The sequence below is a fragment of the Sapajus apella genome, unplaced genomic scaffold (assembly GCF_009761245.1).
Source record: "Sapajus apella isolate SASKATOON/1434 unplaced genomic scaffold, GSC_monkey_1.0 scaffold12, whole genome shotgun sequence".
NCBI lineage: Eukaryota > Metazoa > Chordata > Mammalia > Primates > Cebidae > Sapajus > Sapajus apella.
Genome location: NW_022436952.1, coordinates 20,626,765 through 20,647,956, shown reverse-complemented (window position 1 = coordinate 20,647,956; position 21,192 = coordinate 20,626,765). Strand labels below are relative to the sequence as shown.

General features: G+C 39.8%; 1 protein-coding gene across 5 annotated transcripts in view; it reads left to right on the top strand.

Annotated features, from left to right (window-relative positions):
* The window catches only part of MYOCD (myocardin), a 102,621-nt gene that overhangs the window by 32,377 nt on the left and 49,052 nt on the right, over nt 1–21,192 (top strand). For 2 of the 5 annotated variants that reach the window (XM_032280238.1, XM_032280242.1), the window contains exons 2-4: nt 8,234–8,299; nt 17,784–17,839; nt 19,842–19,917. In XM_032280238.1, the coding sequence (XP_032136129.1) occupies nt 8,234–8,299; nt 17,784–17,839; nt 19,842–19,917 (198 nt within the window). Of the gene's footprint in view, nt 1–8,233; nt 8,300–12,974; nt 13,019–14,534; nt 14,625–17,783; nt 17,840–19,841; nt 19,918–21,192 lie in introns of all 5 variants that reach the window. The other 3 variants (XM_032280241.1, XM_032280240.1, XM_032280239.1) reach the window with 3 other exon arrangements.

Here is a 21,192-nt window from a genome sequence, read left to right as displayed (position 1 = left end):
CCAAGTACCTGGGATTACAGGCCCCCACCACCGTGCCTGGCTAATTGTTTTTGTTTTATTTTGTTTTGTTTTTTGTATTTTTAGTAGAGATGGGGTTTCACCAGCCACCTTGCCCGGCCTGGAATTTTAATTTTTTTAATTGTGGTACAATACACATAAAATGTGCCCTATTATCCATTTTAACTGTACAGTTCAGCAGCGTTAAGTACACTCACACTGTTGTATAACCATCACTAAGATCTTGCAAAGCTGAAAGTCTGTTTCCATTAAACTGTAACCCTCCCTTCTCTCTTCCCTCAGCCCCTGGAACCCCAGTTCTACTTTCTATCTCTATGAGTCTGACTCCTCTAGGTACCTTATATAAGCGTATTCATGTAGTGATTCTACCTTTGTAACTGGCTTATCTCACTCAGCATAACGTCTTCAAATTTCATCCATGTTGTAGCACCTCAGAATTTCCTTCCTTTTCAAGCTGAATTATATATGTGTGTGTGTGTTTGACAGAGTCTCTTTATGTCGCCGGGCTGAAGTGCAGTGGTGCAATCTCGGCTCACTGCAACCCCCACCTTCCAGGTTCAAGTGATTCTCCTGCCTCAGCGTCCTGAGTAGCTGGGACTACAGGTGCCCGCCACCATCCAGCTAATTTTTGTATTTTTTTTTTTTTTTTAGTAGAGACTGGATTTCCCCATGTTAGCCAGGCTGGCCTCGAACTCCTGACCTCAAACGATCCACCCACCTCGGCCTCCAAAAATGCTGGGATTGCAGGCATGAGCCACCTCGCCCGGCCATTTTATAAATATACCGCATTGTGTTTATCCACTAGTCCATCAATGGACACTTGTATCACTTCCCCCTTTTGGCTATTATGAATAGTGCTGCTATGAGGGTAAATGTACAAGTTTCTCTTTGTGTCACTACCTTCAATTCTTTTGTGTGTATACCCACAGGTGGCATTGATGGAACATACAGTAATTCTGTGTTTAATATTTTGGGGAGCTGCACCATTTCACATTCCCTTCAACAGTGCATGAGGGTTTTAATCTCTCCACATCCATGCCACCACCTGTTTCCTGTTTTATGGACAGTAGCCATCCCGATGGCTGTGACGTGGTTAATTTCTTATTTTTCTGTTGATGAATTCTGTTGGTTGTTTCTGAGAAATGCCTATTCCCTTTGTTCGCACTGTTACCTTAAGGGAATATTCTCTCCTTTGGTTAAGTTTGGAGTCTTCTTTTATGTTACTAATATCCCTCCCAGATTAGGTGATCCTTGATTGTACCCTAACATCGGGCCCTTGTGGATATCTGCTAGACAGTGCACAGGTGAGCAAGCTTGCAGAGAAAAGACACGTCACCGATACTGGTGTTTTCGTGAATTCAGGGATGGTAAGGGAGAGACAGGATGAGCCAGGAGCTAGTTTCAGATGATGAAGCAATCATGACCTTCTTGGGTCTCCAATCCAGCCTCTTTGGAGACACAGCGATGGGTCCTACAGATTGCAGACAATGTACAAAGGTACAGGATGTCATAGAGGTAGACCTCCCATCTCAGTACCCCCACTAACAACCTTGTTGGATTGAACCTTGGGTCTCCTCTGCTCCTTGGCATAGAGGGCTCTTGGCATAGCTTTCATTTCCTCATTTGCACATCTTGGAACCTAGTTTCTCAATCCAATCCCATACGCTTTGTGTGTTTCATAAATTACTTATGGTTTCAATTCACTGGGGAATCTCATTCTTCTTTTCCAGTATGGGTATACATTTTTAAAACGATCATTTCTGTTATTTATAGGAATTAGGTGTTTGCTCTGTTTGCCATCTTGAAACAGAAAACATTTAGTATTTTTACTGTGAAATAAAAATAGAATAGGAAGTATAAATTACTAATTAGAACTTAGCACCCAGAAACACATTGTGGCTTGTACTAGAACTTAAGTAAATGAAGAAGTTGACATTATAAGTCGGTAAGCAAAGGAGATTTTTTAATAAACGGTAGTTACATATAGTTTACCAACTATTTGGAATAAGTTAGCATTATAGCCTAGCCTCAAAGCATATACCAAATTCCACAGGCAGGGATGTCATAATCAAAGGCAAAGAATGTGAACACATAGGTTAGGTTCGGGAGGGACAGGCTGAATTGGAAAAGAGAGTTTGTGTGGGAAATAGTGCGTATATAGAAAAAGATCTTGAAGGCTGGAATAAGAAGCCACTGTGGGATGCTATACCAAGTAATCTTATGAAAATGAAGCTTAAGGAATTTGATCTGGTAATGCTGTGTAACGTGTATTGCAAGGAGAGGAACCCACCAACAAAAATAAGCAAAGAAAGATATGAGATGGTTTAGTCTAGATCTGAACTAATGATTCTTAACCTTTGTCTAAGTCTCATAGACTTTCTAAAATCTTCCTAAAGTCATAAGCCAGTCCATAGAAATATGCATTTACATATATGCAAGCAACATTTTTGCATACAGAGTCAGGGGTTGAACAGAGCCCTTGAAGACCTAGTTCTTGGTGGGGGAGAGAGAGGAATTTATTTTGTATTCAGGGATAATTGAATGTATCTCCTCAACTAGCACTTCACGGTCATGAGAATAGTAACTGTCCTATTCACCACTGTATGTCAACAGCAAGCGATGCTTTCACATAGTAGGCAATCTAGTATGTAACAAATGATTGAACGAATGTAATAAATTAATGCCTTGAATCTTTATAACTGAAAAATCTGCAAACAATTAAACAAAAAAAAAGAAGTATGGGAAATGAGTATACCAAGTAGTCCAGTGATTTCTCTATATCGAAGCAAAGAAATTTTGTCTTCTACCAGCCCCTCTTTCGTGTTATTCTTTCACTATTTGCAACGTAATTTTTCTCTCTGTTTTCTTCTTGTCTTACCTCTCCTCTGATATATATATATATATAAATTATATATATATATAAAAATTATATATATATATATATAAATTATATATATATATAAATTATATATATAATTTTTTTTTTTTGAGACAGGGTTCTCACTCTGTTGCCCAGGCTGGAGTGCAGTGCTGCGATCTCGGCTCATTGCAACCTCCACCTCCCAGGTTCAAACGATTCTCCTGCTTCAGCCTCCTGAGTAGCTGGGATTACAGGCATGCACCACCACGCCCAGCTAACTTTTGTATTTTTAGTAGAAACAGGGTTTTGCCATGTTGGCCAGGTGGTCTCAGACTCTGACCTCAGGTGATCCATCTGTCTTGGCCTCCCAAAGTGCTGGGATTACCGGCATGAGCCACCTCGCCCAGCCTTCTCTGATAAGATATCTTTTTTCCTTTAGAAATTCTGCTAAAACGTTTTGTGGTTACCTACTTAAAGATAATACCCCAAATCAAGTGTTCTAGCCCTTACCTCTCAGCCTTTCTCCAGCCCCATATCTCAGCTGTTTATTGGGCACCTTCTTTTTTATTCACCAGGACCTCAAAAATTCAGATTGTCTAAAATTAAGCTCATCATTTTTTCAGATTTCTTTGTCAACTTCATTATAACATAACTCTAATACATGTTTTCAGAACCCTAAATCTTTAAGCTTTTAAATTAAAGGAGCTTAAATCTGGAAGCCTTGACTTTTTTTTTTTTTTTTTTTTTTAGAATCTAATGTGTGCTATGGACCCATACCCAAGAAAAAAATACATATATGCACACATAGTTGTGCATATCAATTAGTTGTATTTCTTGTAGCATATCCAAAGATCCCAGACCAACAACCCCTTGAAAGATAGTAACATACGTTTCTCTTTTTTGTTGAGACGGAGTCTTGCTCTGTCACCCAGACTGGAGTGCAGTGGCGCCATCTTGGCTCACTGCAACCTCCGCCTCCCGGATTCAAGCCATTCTCCTGCCTCAGCCTCCCAAGTAGCTAGGATTACAGGTACGTGCCACCACACTTGGCTAATTTTTGTGTTTTTAGTAGAGACAGGGTTTCACTATGTTGGTCAGGCTGGTTTCGAACTCCTGACCCGTGATCTCCCTGCCTTGGCCTCCCAAAGTGCTGGGATTACAGGGGTAAGCCACTGCACCCATATTTCTATCCTCCTTCATGTCATCAAACTCTTCTAATTCTTTTTATTCAAAATATTTTTAACAGTTTCCTCTTTTGTTTCCATTTCCACTGCCTTTGTCCAGCTCAATCTGAGTCAAATGGCTTAATACCTAGAGAACTGAAAGAGTCTTCTAATTGGCTAACTCTAGCAATGGGAGATCTATAAACTTTTGTCTTCACTTGATTAAGATCTATGATATTGAAAGACAATATAAGTGAGAATTCTTATTTATAGTTGGTATAATGTATAAAATGTGTTATTTAATGGAAAACAGCTTGTTCCTATCACACTTGGATAAAAATTCACCAGTAAAATCACCTGGTCCTGAATATTTTTGTATGTGTGTGGGGGGACAGTCGTGGTGGTGATGTTTATGATAATCAATGCATGATTTAATAAACATTTTTATTCACATTTTCTGAATAACAATTTTGGTAAGCTTTAGTTTTCAATAAATGTGTCCACTTTAAGTTGTTAAATTTATTAGCACAAATTTGTTAATGTATTCTCTCATTATCTTTGATGTCTAGAATATAGAGTTTTAACACATTTTTTAGTCCTGTTATTGGTAAACTTTGTTTTCTATTCTTTTAATCAGTCACTTTGGGAGGCTAAGGCAGGTGGACCATTTGAGGTCAGGAGTTTGAGATCAACCTCATCAACATGGCGAAACCCTATCTCTACTAAAAATACAAACATTAGCCTGGCATGGTGGCACACACTTGTAATCCCAGCTACTTAGGAGGCAAAGACAGGAGAATCTCTTGAACTCAGGAGATGGAGGTTGTAGTGAGCAGAGATAGTGCCACTGTACTCTGGCCTGGTTGACAGAGTGAGACTCTGTCTCAAAATAAATAAATAAATAAATTTAATTTAATTTAATTAGTCTAATTAAGAGTTTGCCAGTTGTGTTGATCTTTGAAAATAATCAGCTTTTTGCATTGTTCTTTTTCTACTATTTGTCTGTTTTCTATTATAAAGCTTTCTACTTTAATCTTTATTATTTCTTGTTTCTACTTACTGTAAGCATACTTCTTGTCTATCTTCTTATGGTAGAATCTTAGATCATTGATTTTAAACTTTTCTCTTTTTCTAATATAACTCTAGGTTTCTAATATAACTCTAGGTTTCCCTCTAATCACTGCTTTAGCTGTGTCTCAGAAGTTGTAATATAGGTTATGGGAAATTGTGATATGAAATAGTTATACGTCGTATTTTTTATTACACAGTTTTAAATATTTTAATTACCCTGGTGATTTCTTTTTGAACTATGAATTATCTAGAAATATGTTGCCAAACATTTATTCATTAATTCCATATTCCTTTTGAGTTATAACTAATTCCAATGTCATCAGAAAACATACTCCGTATGAGATCAATTATTTCAAATTTATTTAAACTTACTCTGTGACTAGTATATATTGGTGAATGTACCATGTACACTTGAAAAGAATATTTATTCTTCAGTTGTTGAATATAGAGCCAAACAAATATTAATTATATCAAGGTTATGTCATTAATATTTTTTAAATCTAGTTCTATCAGATGTTGAGAAAGGAGTCTTAAAATCTCCTACTGTGATTTTGAAATTGTCTATTTATTCCTTTAATTCTGTCCATTTTTGCTTCATGTATTCTGAGGTTCTGTTCTTAAATGTGTACCCATTTATAATTGCTGCGTCTTCCTGATGAATTCTCCCTCTTATAATTATGAAATTTCCATTCTTTATCTCTGACAATACTCTGTGATTTGATGTCTATTTTATGTGACACTAAGATAGTTATTCCAGCTTTCTTGTGCTTGCTGTCTGTATGGTATATCTTCCTTCCATTTACTTACTTTCAACGAATCTGACACTTTATATATAGAGCATGTCTCCTGAAGATAACATATAATTGAATGTCGCTTTCATAAATTCTTTCTGAAAAACTTCTATTTGAGCATATGTTGTAATTATTGACGTGGTTTTAGTTATATTCTTTGTGTTTTTCTTATTAGTTACAATATAATTGTTAACTGTGACAGTCTACCTATGGTTCGTATTATACTACTGCATGTGAAGTATAGAAACTTGGCAGTCCTAAGAAGTCCTTTATATTGTCACTGTAATCTGTATTACCTCTATGTGCCTTAAGAACATCGAAAGACAATGTTACAATTTTTCTTTCTAAATTTGTATATGTAGTTCTATATGTTTAAGAAGAAAAATAAATATCTTTCATATTTATTAATAGAGTTACCATTGCTGACATTCTTTATTCATTCCTGAGTATCTGTGTTCTCTTCTGGTATCATTTCCCTTGAGCCTGAAGAAACTACTTAAGCATTTATTGCAAGAAATTATATTTTTTCTTTACCTGAAAATATCTTTATTTTACCTTCATTCCTGGAGGACATTTTCTATTCTGGGTTGTCAGATTTGGGGGGCGGGGTGTTTATTTGTTTCTCTTTTTTAGCTTTCATTGTTTCTGATGAGGCATCTGTGGCTATTTAAATCAACATTTTTCTTTATACAATGTGTTGTTTCTCCTCAACCTGTTTTTAAGATTTTTCTCTTTATCTTTGGCTCTCAGCCATTGGATTATTATGTATCTAAGTGTGTTTTTCTGTGAACATATTTAGTGTAGGATTTATTGAGCTTTTTGAATCTGTAAATTCTTTTTTTTCACCAATTTCAGGAAGATTTTGGCCATTATTTCTTCCTCTGCTCTACTTCTGGGACTCTAATTACCTAATATTAGACTTTTAGATATTGTCACACTAGTCCCTGAGACCTGCTCATTTTTCATCTTTTTTTCTCTCTCTTCTTCAGTTTGATCTATCTTCAAGTTTACTGACTCATTCCTTTGAAATTTTCTATTCAGTCCATTCAATAATTTTTATTCTAGATAATCTGTTAAGTTTTAATATTTCACTTTGATTTCTTCTTATGTGTTCTATCTTGCTACTAAGATTTTCTATTTTTTTTTGTCCATTACTTTTACTTTATTGAACCTAGTTGGAAATAACTATTTTAAAATATTTGTCTGATAATTTCAACATCTGATTCATCTCAAGGTTTGCATCTGTTCATTGTCTTTTCCATCTAGAATTGGTCGTATTTTCCTAGTTTTTTTGCGTTAGAGTATTTTAGATTGTATTCTGGACATTGTGAGCCTTACGTTATATAGACGCTGAGTTCTGTTACAGTCCTCTGGAAAACATGGTTTTTATTTTAGCAGATGATTAATCCAAGTGGATTCAGACTTTAAGCTCTCTTGTCAATGTATATAGAGAAAATGGAATATCCATGAGGATGAGTCTGAATTTCGAGATAGAATGTGTTTGGAGGAGGGGGCAATGGAAGGGAGAGCATTGTACATACTGCACTCAGAAGTTAATAATTCAGTGTTATTTAATTTTTACTATTACATGTATATGATACATATAATCTATTTGTGCTATAGATATATAATATTTGGAACATACATATATTTATTTGTAATACATAATCTGACTATTTTACAATGTTTTGATTTTTCTAAGAAAACCACAACTCCTGTAGTCCTTCTTTGAATTCCCAGAAGAATTCCAGATTCTCATAATACTACCACTTATCAAAATGTCATTACACATGCCAGACATTCTGCTAAGCAGTGTAAATAAATTTTTTTATCAAGCTTTATAGCAACACCACCAGGTAGGCATTGTTTTTATTTACAAATGAGGAAACAGGGGCTCAGAGAGGTTAAGCAACTTGCTCAGGGATACACAGCTATTAAAGGGCTAGAGATGAGACACGAACCTAGGTGGGACTCTGTCTCCCCTTTTGATATCACAGGTTGCCACCCAAGTGGAATTAGATGATATTCATCTTGCAAATGACAGAGTGAGGAGAGAGAGAGAGTGGCATTGCAAAAATAAGATTCACTTCAAAGAGGAGACAAGTATTCTAATTCTAGTTTGAGACAGACTTACTGCAAAACCTTGCAACCTTCTCAGCTTTTCTCTTTCTTCTTCCACTGTGTCTACAACAGAAATAAAAATGTACTTCACAATAATTTTCAGAACTGTTGTAGAAATAAAATGAGATGAGCTATGGATGTATAATGAAAATATAAATGATGGTAATGATATTTAGCCCAACTCACAAACTAACACTTCCTTTTCTAAGTTTTGCAGTTAAGACTTCAACAAAGAAGGACCCAGGAACAACTGGCTAACCAAGGCATAATACCACGTGAGTATCTGCATCTCTTAATTACTGATATATATGGGGCCACACCATTTGGGAGCTGGAAAGTGCCTCAGAGGCTGCTTAGTCTAAGCCAGTGCATTGGTCTCCCGTTGTCTTTCAAAGCAGAAATCCCAGACCTGGGATGCTTTGCCCTGACTGCTACCTACACACCTGCAAGGGGCTCTTTTTAATGATACTGGTTATGCCTAAAACTCCAATATAGTGGAATTGTTCTTAGGGTAAACAGAATTCATTATGGGCACCCCCGACTCATCTACTTTTAAAATTGGATATAATTAATATTCTTTCTGGAAGCATCAGTCACATCATCTTTTTCTCACCTCCTCAGTTTCAGTTTTGTTTGGGGTATTTGAGTCCACAAGTAATTGAATATTGTCAAGTATTTCCTCTCTAGAAGGTGGAGTGGCAATACCATTTTAGCATGAATAATATAATGTTGAATTACTGGCCACAATCTGGATAAAAGAAGAAGGATTATTGTATCTTTTAGAGGATTATATTTTAAATTTTCTACCAACCCAGCAATGAAAGCTAACTCTTGGTTATCTGTGGGACTAGAGGAAAGGGTACCCTGGATGAATAAGTCATGAGTGAAGCTGCTCTAGATAATACATTCAAACTTCCTCTCCAGCAAAATTTAAAAATCAAGATCTATAATGACTTGTGTAGAAATTCAGCTGTCTGCAAAATGCTACTGTGACTGCTACTTCAGAGTTCAGCGTACAAGAAGAGGAAGTTTGCCGCTGAAAAATTGTTGTGTAATTAGTTATACTGAAACCCTATGACCCATGGCTAAACGTTTAAAGTTTAATCTTTGTTTCAGAGCCAGAACAGAACTAAGAAGTTTTCGGGCCTTTTGTTTTGTAATTCAAAAGCAGTCCTTTGTTCATGGCTGCACTCTGCAAGTAGTAAACAGTAGGTGACCTTAAAGTGGGACAACTCTTTTGGAGGTTCGTGAAGTACAAAGGAAACAGCTCATCCCGCAATTTCAACGCAACGTTTACAACTATGCTGAGGAAGCAAAGGAACAAGGAGCAAGCCTATGTGTGGCCTGTTTCATCTTAGCCTCTCCTTGGAGGTGCTAAAGACAGGGAGAAACCAAAAGCCTGCAAATGTCAGGTCAGGTCCAGACAATTTCACCCAAAGCTGATAATCTATCCCTTCCCTGATGTTTTTTTCTCTTTAATTCTGGAAAGGCAAATGGAGCAGATGGGCCCACGACCTTTCCGTAAGCCCAAGTTGTACACATCTGATTTATAGTTTGACTCATGTGCTTAAATACTCTGGGCCTGGGTCTTGCAGCTGGCATTTGGCTAAGAATAAACATTTTTTGAGGGATACAGCGTTAAATCTGAAAATTAGTAAAAACACCTGAAGGTGGTAATTAACCCTATCCCACATTTTAACACCTATCATGTAAGTTATATAAATCAAATGTTCATTTGTGTAGTAGAGTCCGATGAAGATACAATATTTTGTTCTCTAGGAATTCTAGAATCAAGTAATATGCATATTAACAAAATAATGCTTAACAGACATTTTGCATCTTTAGTTCATTGCATCATTGAGATAATTTCTAGGAAAAAACCTACAAATCATGAAATAATGAAGCATTTTAAAAAGTACACACTATGATAAAGGTTTTCCCCAATCTGCAGCTACCTCCTCGCAACCAGGGTTTCCAAGAGTGTAGATTCTGCTGGCAAAAAGTGTCCAAGTCAGGCAGGTGCACACTGCAGGCCCTGCCTATACAGACCTTTTCCCTTAGCTCTCTCAGGAAGCTAGAGATAGGACGCATCTCTTCCCCTACCGATGGTCAGCCTCTTCAGCCCGATCAGAGATTAAACGTGCAATCTGTGTGCATTTCAGCAGAGCAGTATGTTTCCTGTGCCACCTAAGGGAACATGTCTAAATGCAAACGATTGGGAGAAGGAAAGAAGAAGCAAGGGGCTCAGGATCTTTTCAATTCAGTATAATTCAACAAATGTTATTATAACCCAGACTATATACAGGGGACTGTGCCAGGCACTTTAGGGAAGACAATAATAAGCAAGATGGTCCCTCAGAAAAAGTCAAGATATTTGGGGGGAAAGTTGATAAAAAGCACACCGAAGCATAATTCAGTGTGCAATTCATTACCTTTCACAAGAAGACTTTCTTATTTCTTCACTCCATTATTTAAATTTTTTTGAAACAGAAAGTAAAAGAAAAGGAGGAAGAATGGAGGCAAGGAAAGGTAGTAGTCCTCAGAGCCTACCTAATGCTGTGATTTTTCTAATTTTTTAATTGCTAAATCTTATACACTATGTATATGTGTGTGTGTGTATATATAGTGCATACACATATATATAGTGCATAAGATTTAACAATTGCATACATACACACATACACACATGTATATAGTACATATATACAGAGATAGAAAAAGGTGCCCTGGATTTTACACACACACACACACAGACACACACACAAACACACATGCACTGACTGAGGCAGTGTCAAATGTCTCTGCCCCATTTACTGGGCCTCTCCTTGTCCCTTCCAGAAGCCTCCTGATAATTCTCTCTACAGTGCTGGTTCTCCTCAGAATAGAGTTTGCAAAACCCTGACATATCCCAATCCCTGTTCATGAAACTGAGGTTGAAGAGACCTAAGAGATTTTTTCAGATGTCCTGAAGCCTAGATCCAAATGTGGTCCCATTTTCTACAGTTTTGATTTATGAGAATGCAAATGCATGCCAGATAAAATTATTCATAAAATCTCGCTTTGTTCATAAAATTAGAAATAGTCACAATCTTTTTAAACATGCCATAAATTGTCAAAACTCAAAGCTGATGGCTAACTGGACTGTACATTGTCCTTATCAAATAGCAATACTATTTTTAACTGGCCAACAGAAGCACCTGCCACCAATTAGCATGGAGTTTTACATTAGGTTAAATTTTCAGGGCTTGTCCACTCGATAACATGCAACCCCCTCCTATTGTGGAGGGCTGAGGCCGGAACTTGTGTCTCCTGATCTCTGCCTGGGCTCCTTTTCTCAAACGTTCAAAATGAATCACTTGGCCTTTAAAAACCCTTACTTATTTCGCATCATAAGGCATTTTATGGCCAAAAAAAATTAGAAAAATTAAAAAGTGTATAATGTGTGAAAATGCCAAAGATAAACCATTGATTTAAATGAAATGACATCATAATCTATGCTTTGCCATGATGAGCATTGAATGAAAGATTTCACTGACTTAGCTGTATGGCAGGTCTCACTTCAACTGCATTCCAAATTGATAATTAAATTATAAGGCTCCTCCCCCACTGACTCTAATGAGTCATGTGTAATTGTAGTAAAACTGATCCAAATGGATTGAAATCTTCTTCCTTCACTTTCCCTGGGCATGTATCCTGCAGATTTTGAGGTTGCTGCTGAGTAATAGACAGTCTTTAGCAACCAGCAACAAATTCTTTTTTATAATCGCAGTGAATGACTTCTTTTAAACATTCACTTTGTTTTTATGTGTGTGCCTGATGAGTTTAGGATGTCTCTTTTTACATGCTTCAAATGAATTTAAAGGCACCATCTCTTGACTTTTAGTCAAGACAAGCAAGGTTCTGAAGCCAGCACGTAATCCCTAGCACAACTTTAAACAGTGGGTCAAGGGTTCTCAGACCAGGTATATTTACAATAGCAGTTGTGAAATTCACATTTTCAAAATTGTCATGAAACGTTAGTGAAATATCCCTCAAAGTCAACTCAGAAATATTACTTAAAGAACTTACTGTTTAGATTTATCTCTAAAATTTCACCTCTAAGTCTCAACATAGAGATTTCAAATTGCCTAGATTCATCATCAACCAAGATTCATAGGGAATGGTTTGACTGTCCCTTCCTTTTGGGCTCAAGGTTGCAAGAGGACATCAAGGTTCTCTACATTTTCATGGCATGAGGACAGAGTCCACCCCCTTGCCTAGACCTATTGGACCTGTTCACCATTTCTTATGCAAATTTTCTCTCCTGCAGTTCTTCTCCCTGGGTGTCACTCTCCTGGGTAAAATTTTAAATAGCATCATTTTATTCTAACCACTTCAGAAGACTTACTGTAGAAAGATGACCAGCCATGTAAATCAGACTCAATAAAATGGTCATTGAGCATTTCAGTAAATATTTATTAACCCTCTGCTGTGAGACAGGCTCCAGGGAACAAACACAGAGAAGTCGGACTCAACTTCTGTTTCAAAGTGCTTCCAGACCAGGGGGGGCCCCCGATCACCCCCATTTAATCATCCCACTGAACAATTCTAGACAACTTCACACCACTGCATGAGAATGGGCATCCAGGAAGGTTGAAGGAAAGATCACTTTTTCTCTCCCTCTCCCTCTGCTACTAAAGTGAATCTATTTGGTGCTGAACCCAGGGTAGAGATGAAAGACTGTTTAATTTATTCTCCTGGAATACAGACGATGAGATTAGAGAGCTAAAGTGGATTTGAGAGGACACAGGGCCCAGAGAGTCTGCTGTGTGTCCACAGAGTCTCAGAGAAAGCCGCCGCTGGCCAGCATGGAATGTCTGGGCAGCCTGGTTTCATGATCTGATCAATGTAAATGAATTTAAAGATACGATGAGCTGTCTATGAATGGTGCTGCCTTTATTTTTTTTGCAGACTAATCCAAGCTACAGCAGCCACATACTTACTGCAAAACCTTGGTAAATCCCTGAATTCTGTGGTACTTCTGAATAGCAAGATGAATGATCGGGGCAATTTCTGCACTCATTCCACATGCAGCTTCACGATAGTTTTGAGAAGTTGACTGGACAAAGCCTCTCTTCCTTTTCTCAGTGCATTCATTTGACTTGGCTTTTCCCTACAGCACCCTACCACACACTGTCGGCTGTTCCAGCAGTACACAGCACAAGGGAATTAATCTGTCTGCCTCTTCCCTTCTTTCTAACATCTCGAATTCAGAAAGAGAAAAAGGTGCCCTGGATTTTCACATCAATCCCATTTGGGTCAAAAATCTTACCTTCCTTCTTTCCCCCCATCTCTCCTTCAATGTTCCATTTCCCTGCTCCTTAGAAACCAGAAAACCAGTAATTACAGGCACACTTTGAATTTGTCTTTGCGCCCTCCTTCCAAGAAATTCCAAAGTGTTCACAGATGTTGCATCAAATTCTCCCAGTGTGCTTGCGAGGTCTTGAACATTACAAAGTTACGTTGGGAAAACGCACTGTTTTCAGACCCTGCACACTATCATTGGGGTAACAGACCCTCTAAGACTATCATTGGGGTACTGAAGTAGCAATTTATTGCCAAGCAAAAAAGAAAATATAGTCTCCAAAGCATTAATATTATACATAGCATGTATCCTGTTTGCTTAAAAAAATAGAAAAGGTTCTCATGACCCAATTTGTCTTTAAAAGCAAGACAGAGAGAAGATAACGTGAATAGGCCCCTTTTTATAAGTGGGAAACTGACAGCAAAGGAAAACTCTCAGGCTTGCTCAAGGTTATACTGAAAGTAGATGGCAGAGCAAGAATAGAACTCAAACGGATGGTTCCCAAATGTTTAGTCACCCAGGATTTCTTCAATTCTACCCATCACGGTCATACGTCTTATATTTGAAATAGTGTTGTCTTCCCTACTCCCCAAAGAATCCCACAAACCTTAATTATTAATCCATGTATCTTTGAAATAATTAATTTTACATTTTTAAGTAATTTTCTAATTGATGGTCTATAAATTTCCCAGCTAGTGCTTTTTGATAAGAACAACCATAACTAAACCAAGTTGCTATGATTCCAGGCAGCAGCAATGAAAGTGACAGCTTTGTTAGTCTAAGCAGCCTTTCTCTGGGCAGACATACTCTTTCTCTTCAGTTTTTTGAAATGCTGAAAATCAGCCCTGGTCATTCATTGCTCCCTTTTTGAAGTCCTTGGTTCCCAGAGCACCTAGATCAGGATCCACTGGACTTACAAATCCCATCACAGTGGTTCTGAGGCTTTTGCATCAGAATCACCTGGAAGGCTTGTTAAAACACAGATTCCTGGGTCCTGCTGGCAGAGTTTCTGATTCTCTGGGGCTGGGATGAGTCCCAAGATTGGGATTTCTAACACGTTCCCAGTTGATGCTGAGGATGCTGGTCTGGAGGCTGCACTTTGAGAATGCTGCACTAGCTGCGCCCCAAGTCTCTGGCTTTTTAATTCTCCCTTTTGGTCCTCTTAGTAGCAATGAACCTGGGATCCCTCCAAGCCTGCTGCTGAATGGTCCCATTAAGAGAAGTCAGGCCCTGCACCAGCCACAGCCCAACACCAGGTACAGCCCTGCTTCTGCTGCCGGAGTCACCCAACTCCAGGGACCCTACACTGTGCTGAGGCGTGACGCCCTTCACTGAGTTCTCCATGGCCCCACAACCCGTTTTCACCTTTTTCTGGGATCCTGCTAGAAGCACAAGGTTACAGTGGAGAGCAGAGGACTGCAGGAGGGCTGTTCTTATCTTGGGATCCTTTTTCTAAGTTCTAAGTAAGCAAATGTTTATATGCTCAGCTGACCCAAATTAGCCACAGCCGTGGGGACAGAAATAGGCATAGCCCACAACGAAACTCTGAGGCAAGAACACAAATTCCCTTGTGAGGGACCATTAATCTCCCTCCAGGGGGAAAGAGTTAGATGTGTGGCTGATTGAATTTACAACAGTATTTTAATTCAACGTCACATGGATTTTTTTTTAAGATTTAGAATCCAAATTCCTTTTCCATCTTAAATGTCAAAGTCCTTTAAATACAGAATTTTGCCATTTGATACTCCCCAGGCTGGCAGCAGAAGTGGTTTTTTATGCATTTTCCCAAAAGCCAACTGAGAAGTAGGGGGCACCATCGCTTTTGTTGGCCTTCGTGGGAGATGGTTAAAACCCACAATCTCTGTAGTCACTGAGAAGGCAAACCTCAACCCCAAGGCCATGGCAAGGATAGCTTTCCATGGTGTGACCTCAAGCCAGTGCCTCATATAACACCCCTTAACCTCCGAGGAGAAGAGCATGTGGTAAAATGCAGCATGTGGACCTCTTTGGCTGTCTTCCCAAGTCCTTGCTAAATGAAGATAGTTTCTTCCACCCTGTGGCAGAAGGTTCCAGAAGACCTTTGTGCTTCTGGCATCAGAGAACTGGACTGTGTGAATCATCTCACAGGGGAGTTATTAACACCAAGAAGTGACGAATTGTAGTTCTACGAAGCTGAGATACAGGAAATACAGTGTTTCTTAGAACAATTAATAAGCTTTGCTAATAAGAATTGAACAGCCTCAGAGACACGAGAACCCGATAAAGTCCTCCTAAATCCCAAGCCCAGTTAAAATCAATTGTGTTTGGAATGTGAGTGACATCTCAAGATCTATTCATACTATTCCCTTCAGGGAGTTTCTTGAGGAAAGGGCATGTTATTCTTTTCAACCACTTAATGAGGCCACACGAAGATCGATTCCTTTTCTGGGTTATGTAAGTAATTGAACTGCACCAATATACAATATCTAACTAAATGATTACCAGGAGACAGGACAGAGGTAAAGACCAATTGATACTGGTTGTATAGATCCACAGTGGCCCACTGGACTTCAAGCAGACTTTGTATCATAATCTGATTGCTTAGGGGGAAAGGGAGTTTCTTTGGAGAACTCCCTGGACATAAATTTCAACTGCGATCAAATGCCGGAAAAGGCAAGCCTTTTTAAGGATGATGACCAGACGCAACTCAAAGAAAATACATGAGCAACACAGGAGAGCTGATCTATTTCTCAGAATCACTGAGTCGGGAGAAATGGGAGAAAAGGGTCATCTAAAAAGGGAGATTTTGCAGAGAGGCTCATTTTAAGAGTGAAGAGCAGAAATCAAAGACAAGTGAAAAACAGTTTCTAGATCAGTAGTATTCAAGCAGCGTGTTCATTTTTTTTCACTATAAGAAGGAAAGCCTCTTAATCTTTGATCCAAGTGAGAAGGATGCCTGTCAACTATATTTGGCACAAGGAAGCCAGATGGGACAATTCTACATGTTCCTTCGGCAACATTGTTAATGTCAGGGTGAACAGGGAGATTTATAGAGAGTGTGACTTATTAACTCCCCAGGCAGCATTCTTAAAGAAGATACTATGGCCAGCTACCATTATGGTCTACGTCTATGTCTGCTTGATCTCCAGCAAGCCCTGCTGAAAACTGTTCACATTCAGCATGATCTTAAGGGCTGAGTGAGGCGTGCACACACACACACACACACACACACATACACATACACACACACACACACACACACATACACACACACTCTGATCTGGTCCGAAACCTAATTTTTGTGCTGGCCAAGATTTGGAAGAATACTTCGTTACCTGCAGCTTACGGTAGACAACTGTTACAGTCATAGTAAAATTCTGTATCACGTGATTCATCAAGTTGTCCAGACATTTAATTCGGGGGGGGAAGAAATCAATGCAGTTCTGTAACTACTTATCAACTTCATCACTTATCCTGAAAAGTGATTATTTGTGGCTCCTGATTGAGATTGTTCTAGATTAAGAAAATCAAGGCTAAATGTAGAAATTTTGCAAAATGATGGTCTGCTTCTTTGCTCAATCAAAGGAGTTTATTAAACCCCCATAAGAGGTGTGATGAAGTGGTGATGAGGAGGAGGCAGTGGGAAGAGAGTGAGGCTGGCATTCAGTCCAGGTTGTTCATGGCTGCCATGTGTTATGTACGACTAACCAGTGCCTCTGGCTACTGGTGGTTAATATTTTACATGTCACACCTTGAAAGAGGTTAGAGTTGTCACAGGACCTATGCTCCTAGCCCTAACTGATCCTGGGCAAGTCAATCTGTTTCTGTGGATCTCAGTTTCCCCATTCTGTTCAGGGTTGGAGTTAACTTCCCTGTCTCCAAGGCTCCTTCCAGCCCTCAAAGTTTGATTCTCTGCTTCTCACTCAACACCCTTGGTTGCATGTTCCTGACCTACCAGTCACACACTTTATCCAGAGTACAGTCCCTTCCCCCAGTGCACCGCCCCACCCCACAGACACAGACCACAGTCATCCCTGGGGCCTTTTGCACTCAAGGGCAGAGCAAAGTCAAAGAGGGTGTTAGTTACCCAAGATTACACCTCTCCCTCCAACCAGAGGGTTATTTCTGTTTTCAGTTTTCCACCACCACCTCTACTTCCTCCGGACCCTGGAATGCCCTGCCTCCATCACTTCTCTTCTTGTTGCACATCCTGCCTCTGCTACTCCCCCTGTTTGAGGCTTCGATTCCACTTCCTATCTCCTATGGCTTCAGGGCTGCTGGTATTCTCCAGGCCTGTCTTCTGTCATTGCTTGTAGCCTAATAAAGGCACGCACATCCATACTGTGCATAGCTCAGCAAGCACACCGGCAAAGCCTGCGATGCTGACCGAGGCCCTTAACCCAGCCTCCACTCATGTTTTTGTGTTTCTATTTCAGCATCGAAACGTCCAACGGAATTCCATGAGCAAAGAAAAAATTTGGATAGTGACAAGGTAATTTTCGCAAATTTCTTGATCCAAACTTAGACTCTAGGTTATGAATCTCTGAATGCTAACCCTTGCTGATGCGCGTACAGTTTCTACAACAAACTCAATCGATTTGCCAGTCCCCTGCCCTCATATCATATGGAATCTTGCTCCTATTAACTGATAGCTATAGAAATGGGATCAACTATATTAGTTTTGAAACTGCTATCTTTTAGCTTTTTTTTTTTAATGTCCCCAATCTTTCTAATGTTGGAAGAAATCACAGCATGGATGCCCTAGAATTGGCCAGACATGGTGGCTCACGCCTGTAATCCCAGCACATGGGGAGGCTGAGGCAGGTGAATCACAAGGTCAGGAGTTTGCAACCAGCCTGACCAACATGGTGAAACACCATCTCTACTAAAAATACAAAAATTAGCTGGGTGTGGTAGCATGCACCTGTAATCCCAGCTTCTCAGGAGGCTGAGTCAGGAGAATCGCTTGAACCTGGGATGTGGAGGTTTCCGTGAGCCGAGATTGTGCCACTACACTCCAGCCTGGGTGACAGAGCGAGACTCCGGCTCAAAAAAAAAAAAGATTCACTATAATCAAAAACACTTTAGAGAGGGAAGTGAAGTTGGCTTTCAAGCTGCCTTACCTTTCATTACTGCCATTTCTTAACAACAATCAGGTTTTTAAATATCCAATTCAATGGTAAGGCATGGTTTATGGTTACAGAACTTATTTGTAGCTACTTAAAGGCAAGAGGAATTATGCTTATTTTACATTTGAGGTGGACATTTGGTATATATTCTGTACTTTCATAACAAATCTCTGCAACCTGAATTTGTCAATAATATATTAATAGATACTGTTTAGCAAGTATCAACACTTTGAGTGAGAAAGAAAGGCAAAGAGAGCATCCTCCCCACCGGTGTTTCCTTGCCTGAGAGTACTAGTCTTGCAACTTGTCTGTGGATAGAGAGGAAGAGGAGGGATCTGTAACTCCTCAATGTAGCTCACAAGTGGCTGTGATTCCTACTACCGAGAAGAACAAAGAACAGCAGACTCTTTCATCAGAATTGAAGTGATTCCCAGACCCCTCTCAGGGGGCTGCTGGGAGATCCACTATAGTGAGATAAAAACCCAGAACTAGACATCAGAAACCTGGGGTCCAGTGTTGGCCCTCCCAGAGCCCGCGACTGGGTAAATAACCATGCCCTTCCGACATGTGGTGAGTCTGCATCTGCAGGCTTTACGTTTTTATGTGTCCTAAAAGAGAAGTCAGGCAAGTAACGGGAAAGAGGCATACATTGTCATGTTGTGTTAGATGGATTTAGGCAATGTTTTAGCTCTACTCTTGGTTACTTTTGTGACTATTTTCAGAGGAAATGGAGGCTGGGTGCTGTGGCTCATGCCTGTAATCCCAGCACTCTGGGAGGCTGAGGAGGGCAGATCGCTTGACTCCAGGAATTGAAGACTAGCCTAGGAAACATGGTGAAACCCTGTCTACTAAAAATAAAAAATTTTTTTTTAATTAGATGAGTTTGGTGGTGCACACCTGTAGTCCCAGCTACTCGTGGGACGAAGGCAAGAGGATCACTTGTGCCCAGGAGGCCGAGGCTGCCGTGAGCTATGATTTTGCATCAGCCTGGATGACAGAGACTCTGTCTCAAAAAAAAGAAAAAACAAAAAAAAAGCAATGGAATAGGATCGATTATAATACCAGCACCCTAGTATCCTAAGGGTTATAGGAGCATTTTATTAACATGTCCCAACCTGCCTATCCCTGAAAGAGCTTTAGGTTTGTAGCCCTGCCTTGGACCCAAGCTCTTTACCTTCTTATCTTATTTTCCCATCTACAAATGACTCGAGGGGTCTTTGTAAATATTCCTTCATCAAACTGTGGGACACCAAGAATATTTTCATGTTTCATTTATCATTTTAAAAGGTTATTTTCTCCTTTGAGATAAATCGAGTGTTTTTCAAAAGGTAAAACTGGGTGATTCTCTTTGTTTGGGTTCTACAGGCTAAAAATTCCCTGAAGCGGAAAGCCAGAAACAGGTGCAACAGTGCTGACTTGGTTAATATGCACATACTCCAAGGTAAGCCTGCAAGAAATCATAAACCAAGAGATGCTGTAGAACCCTGGGGTGTTTTCCCTGAGCTACCTGTCTCTGTACAGTTGCTAAGCCCTCTTAAAAATCTCCCTTGCCATTACAAAGTGGTAGTTTCAAGTAATCATCTAAGCCTTCTAGGCCATGTAGATAACCAAGTTGGGAAGCCATAAAACAGTTAAGCAGGTGAGAGACTCGGACTCTAATCTCAGCTGTGCCGTCTCCTACCTATAAGGCCTGGGCAAATCACATAACTTCTAAGAGTGCATGGAACACATCCAACATGTGCAGACAATTATTATTAATCTGGACTATCACTCACTTTGGAAGGGAATCACAGTTCCCTTGTTGCCTCTGTATCCTCCAGGTAACTGATTATGCTTTGCTGTTGCCTTTACCTTCAGGCATGCAGGGAATGACAATCTGAGAAAATTAGTGCTGATCAAAACAGGTCTAGTTCTGCCTTACAATGCCACCTCTGTGCTGGGGTGTGTGAGACAAAGCAGACACCTAATTGGTTCCCATATTCTGACATCTGGATTTAGGAGAAGAGGCTCCTGCTCCTGCCTCATGAGTTGCCTTCCCTGGGACAGAATCCCCCAGACCACTGGTGTGCACCCTAAAAGAGGTCCAACCCCTAATTTGACAGTTACCTATGGGATATTTATTCCTTGAACACACACTGTGTTGGGTGTCTGCTAGGAGTTGCCTCTTCTGCCAGGCCAGTGGATTCAACTATAAATAAGACACAGGTTTGTGCCCTCAGAGGGTCTCACAGTATAACAGAGGACATGAGAATCACATTTACAATTGTTATATGTAAAATGTTGATGCCGCAAAAGAAATAGCACTCGAATATAAATTCTCTCAGCAAGGCAATTTACGTCTATAGAAGCGTGCATCTCACGGATGGAGCAATGGTGAGTGCACACCTGAACAGGGGAGGGGAAGAGGTTCTTATCCCTGATGCAGCCCCTACTGCTGTGTTGTTCCCCTATTGGCTAGGGTTAGATTGCACAGTCAAAGCTAATTCCTACTGGTTATTTTAAAGAGAGCAGGGGTATGAGCCAGAGTGGTGGGTGAGTGGTTTAGCAGGAAAAACAGTTATGGAACAGGTAACTAAAGGTGACTCAGGTCAGAACAGGTGACGGGGGTGACTCAGGTCAAAGCAGGTGACTGGGATGAGTCAAGACTGAGCAGGCGACTGGAACAGGTGACCAGGATGAGTCAGGACAGAGCAGGGAATCGAGGGAATAGATGTGA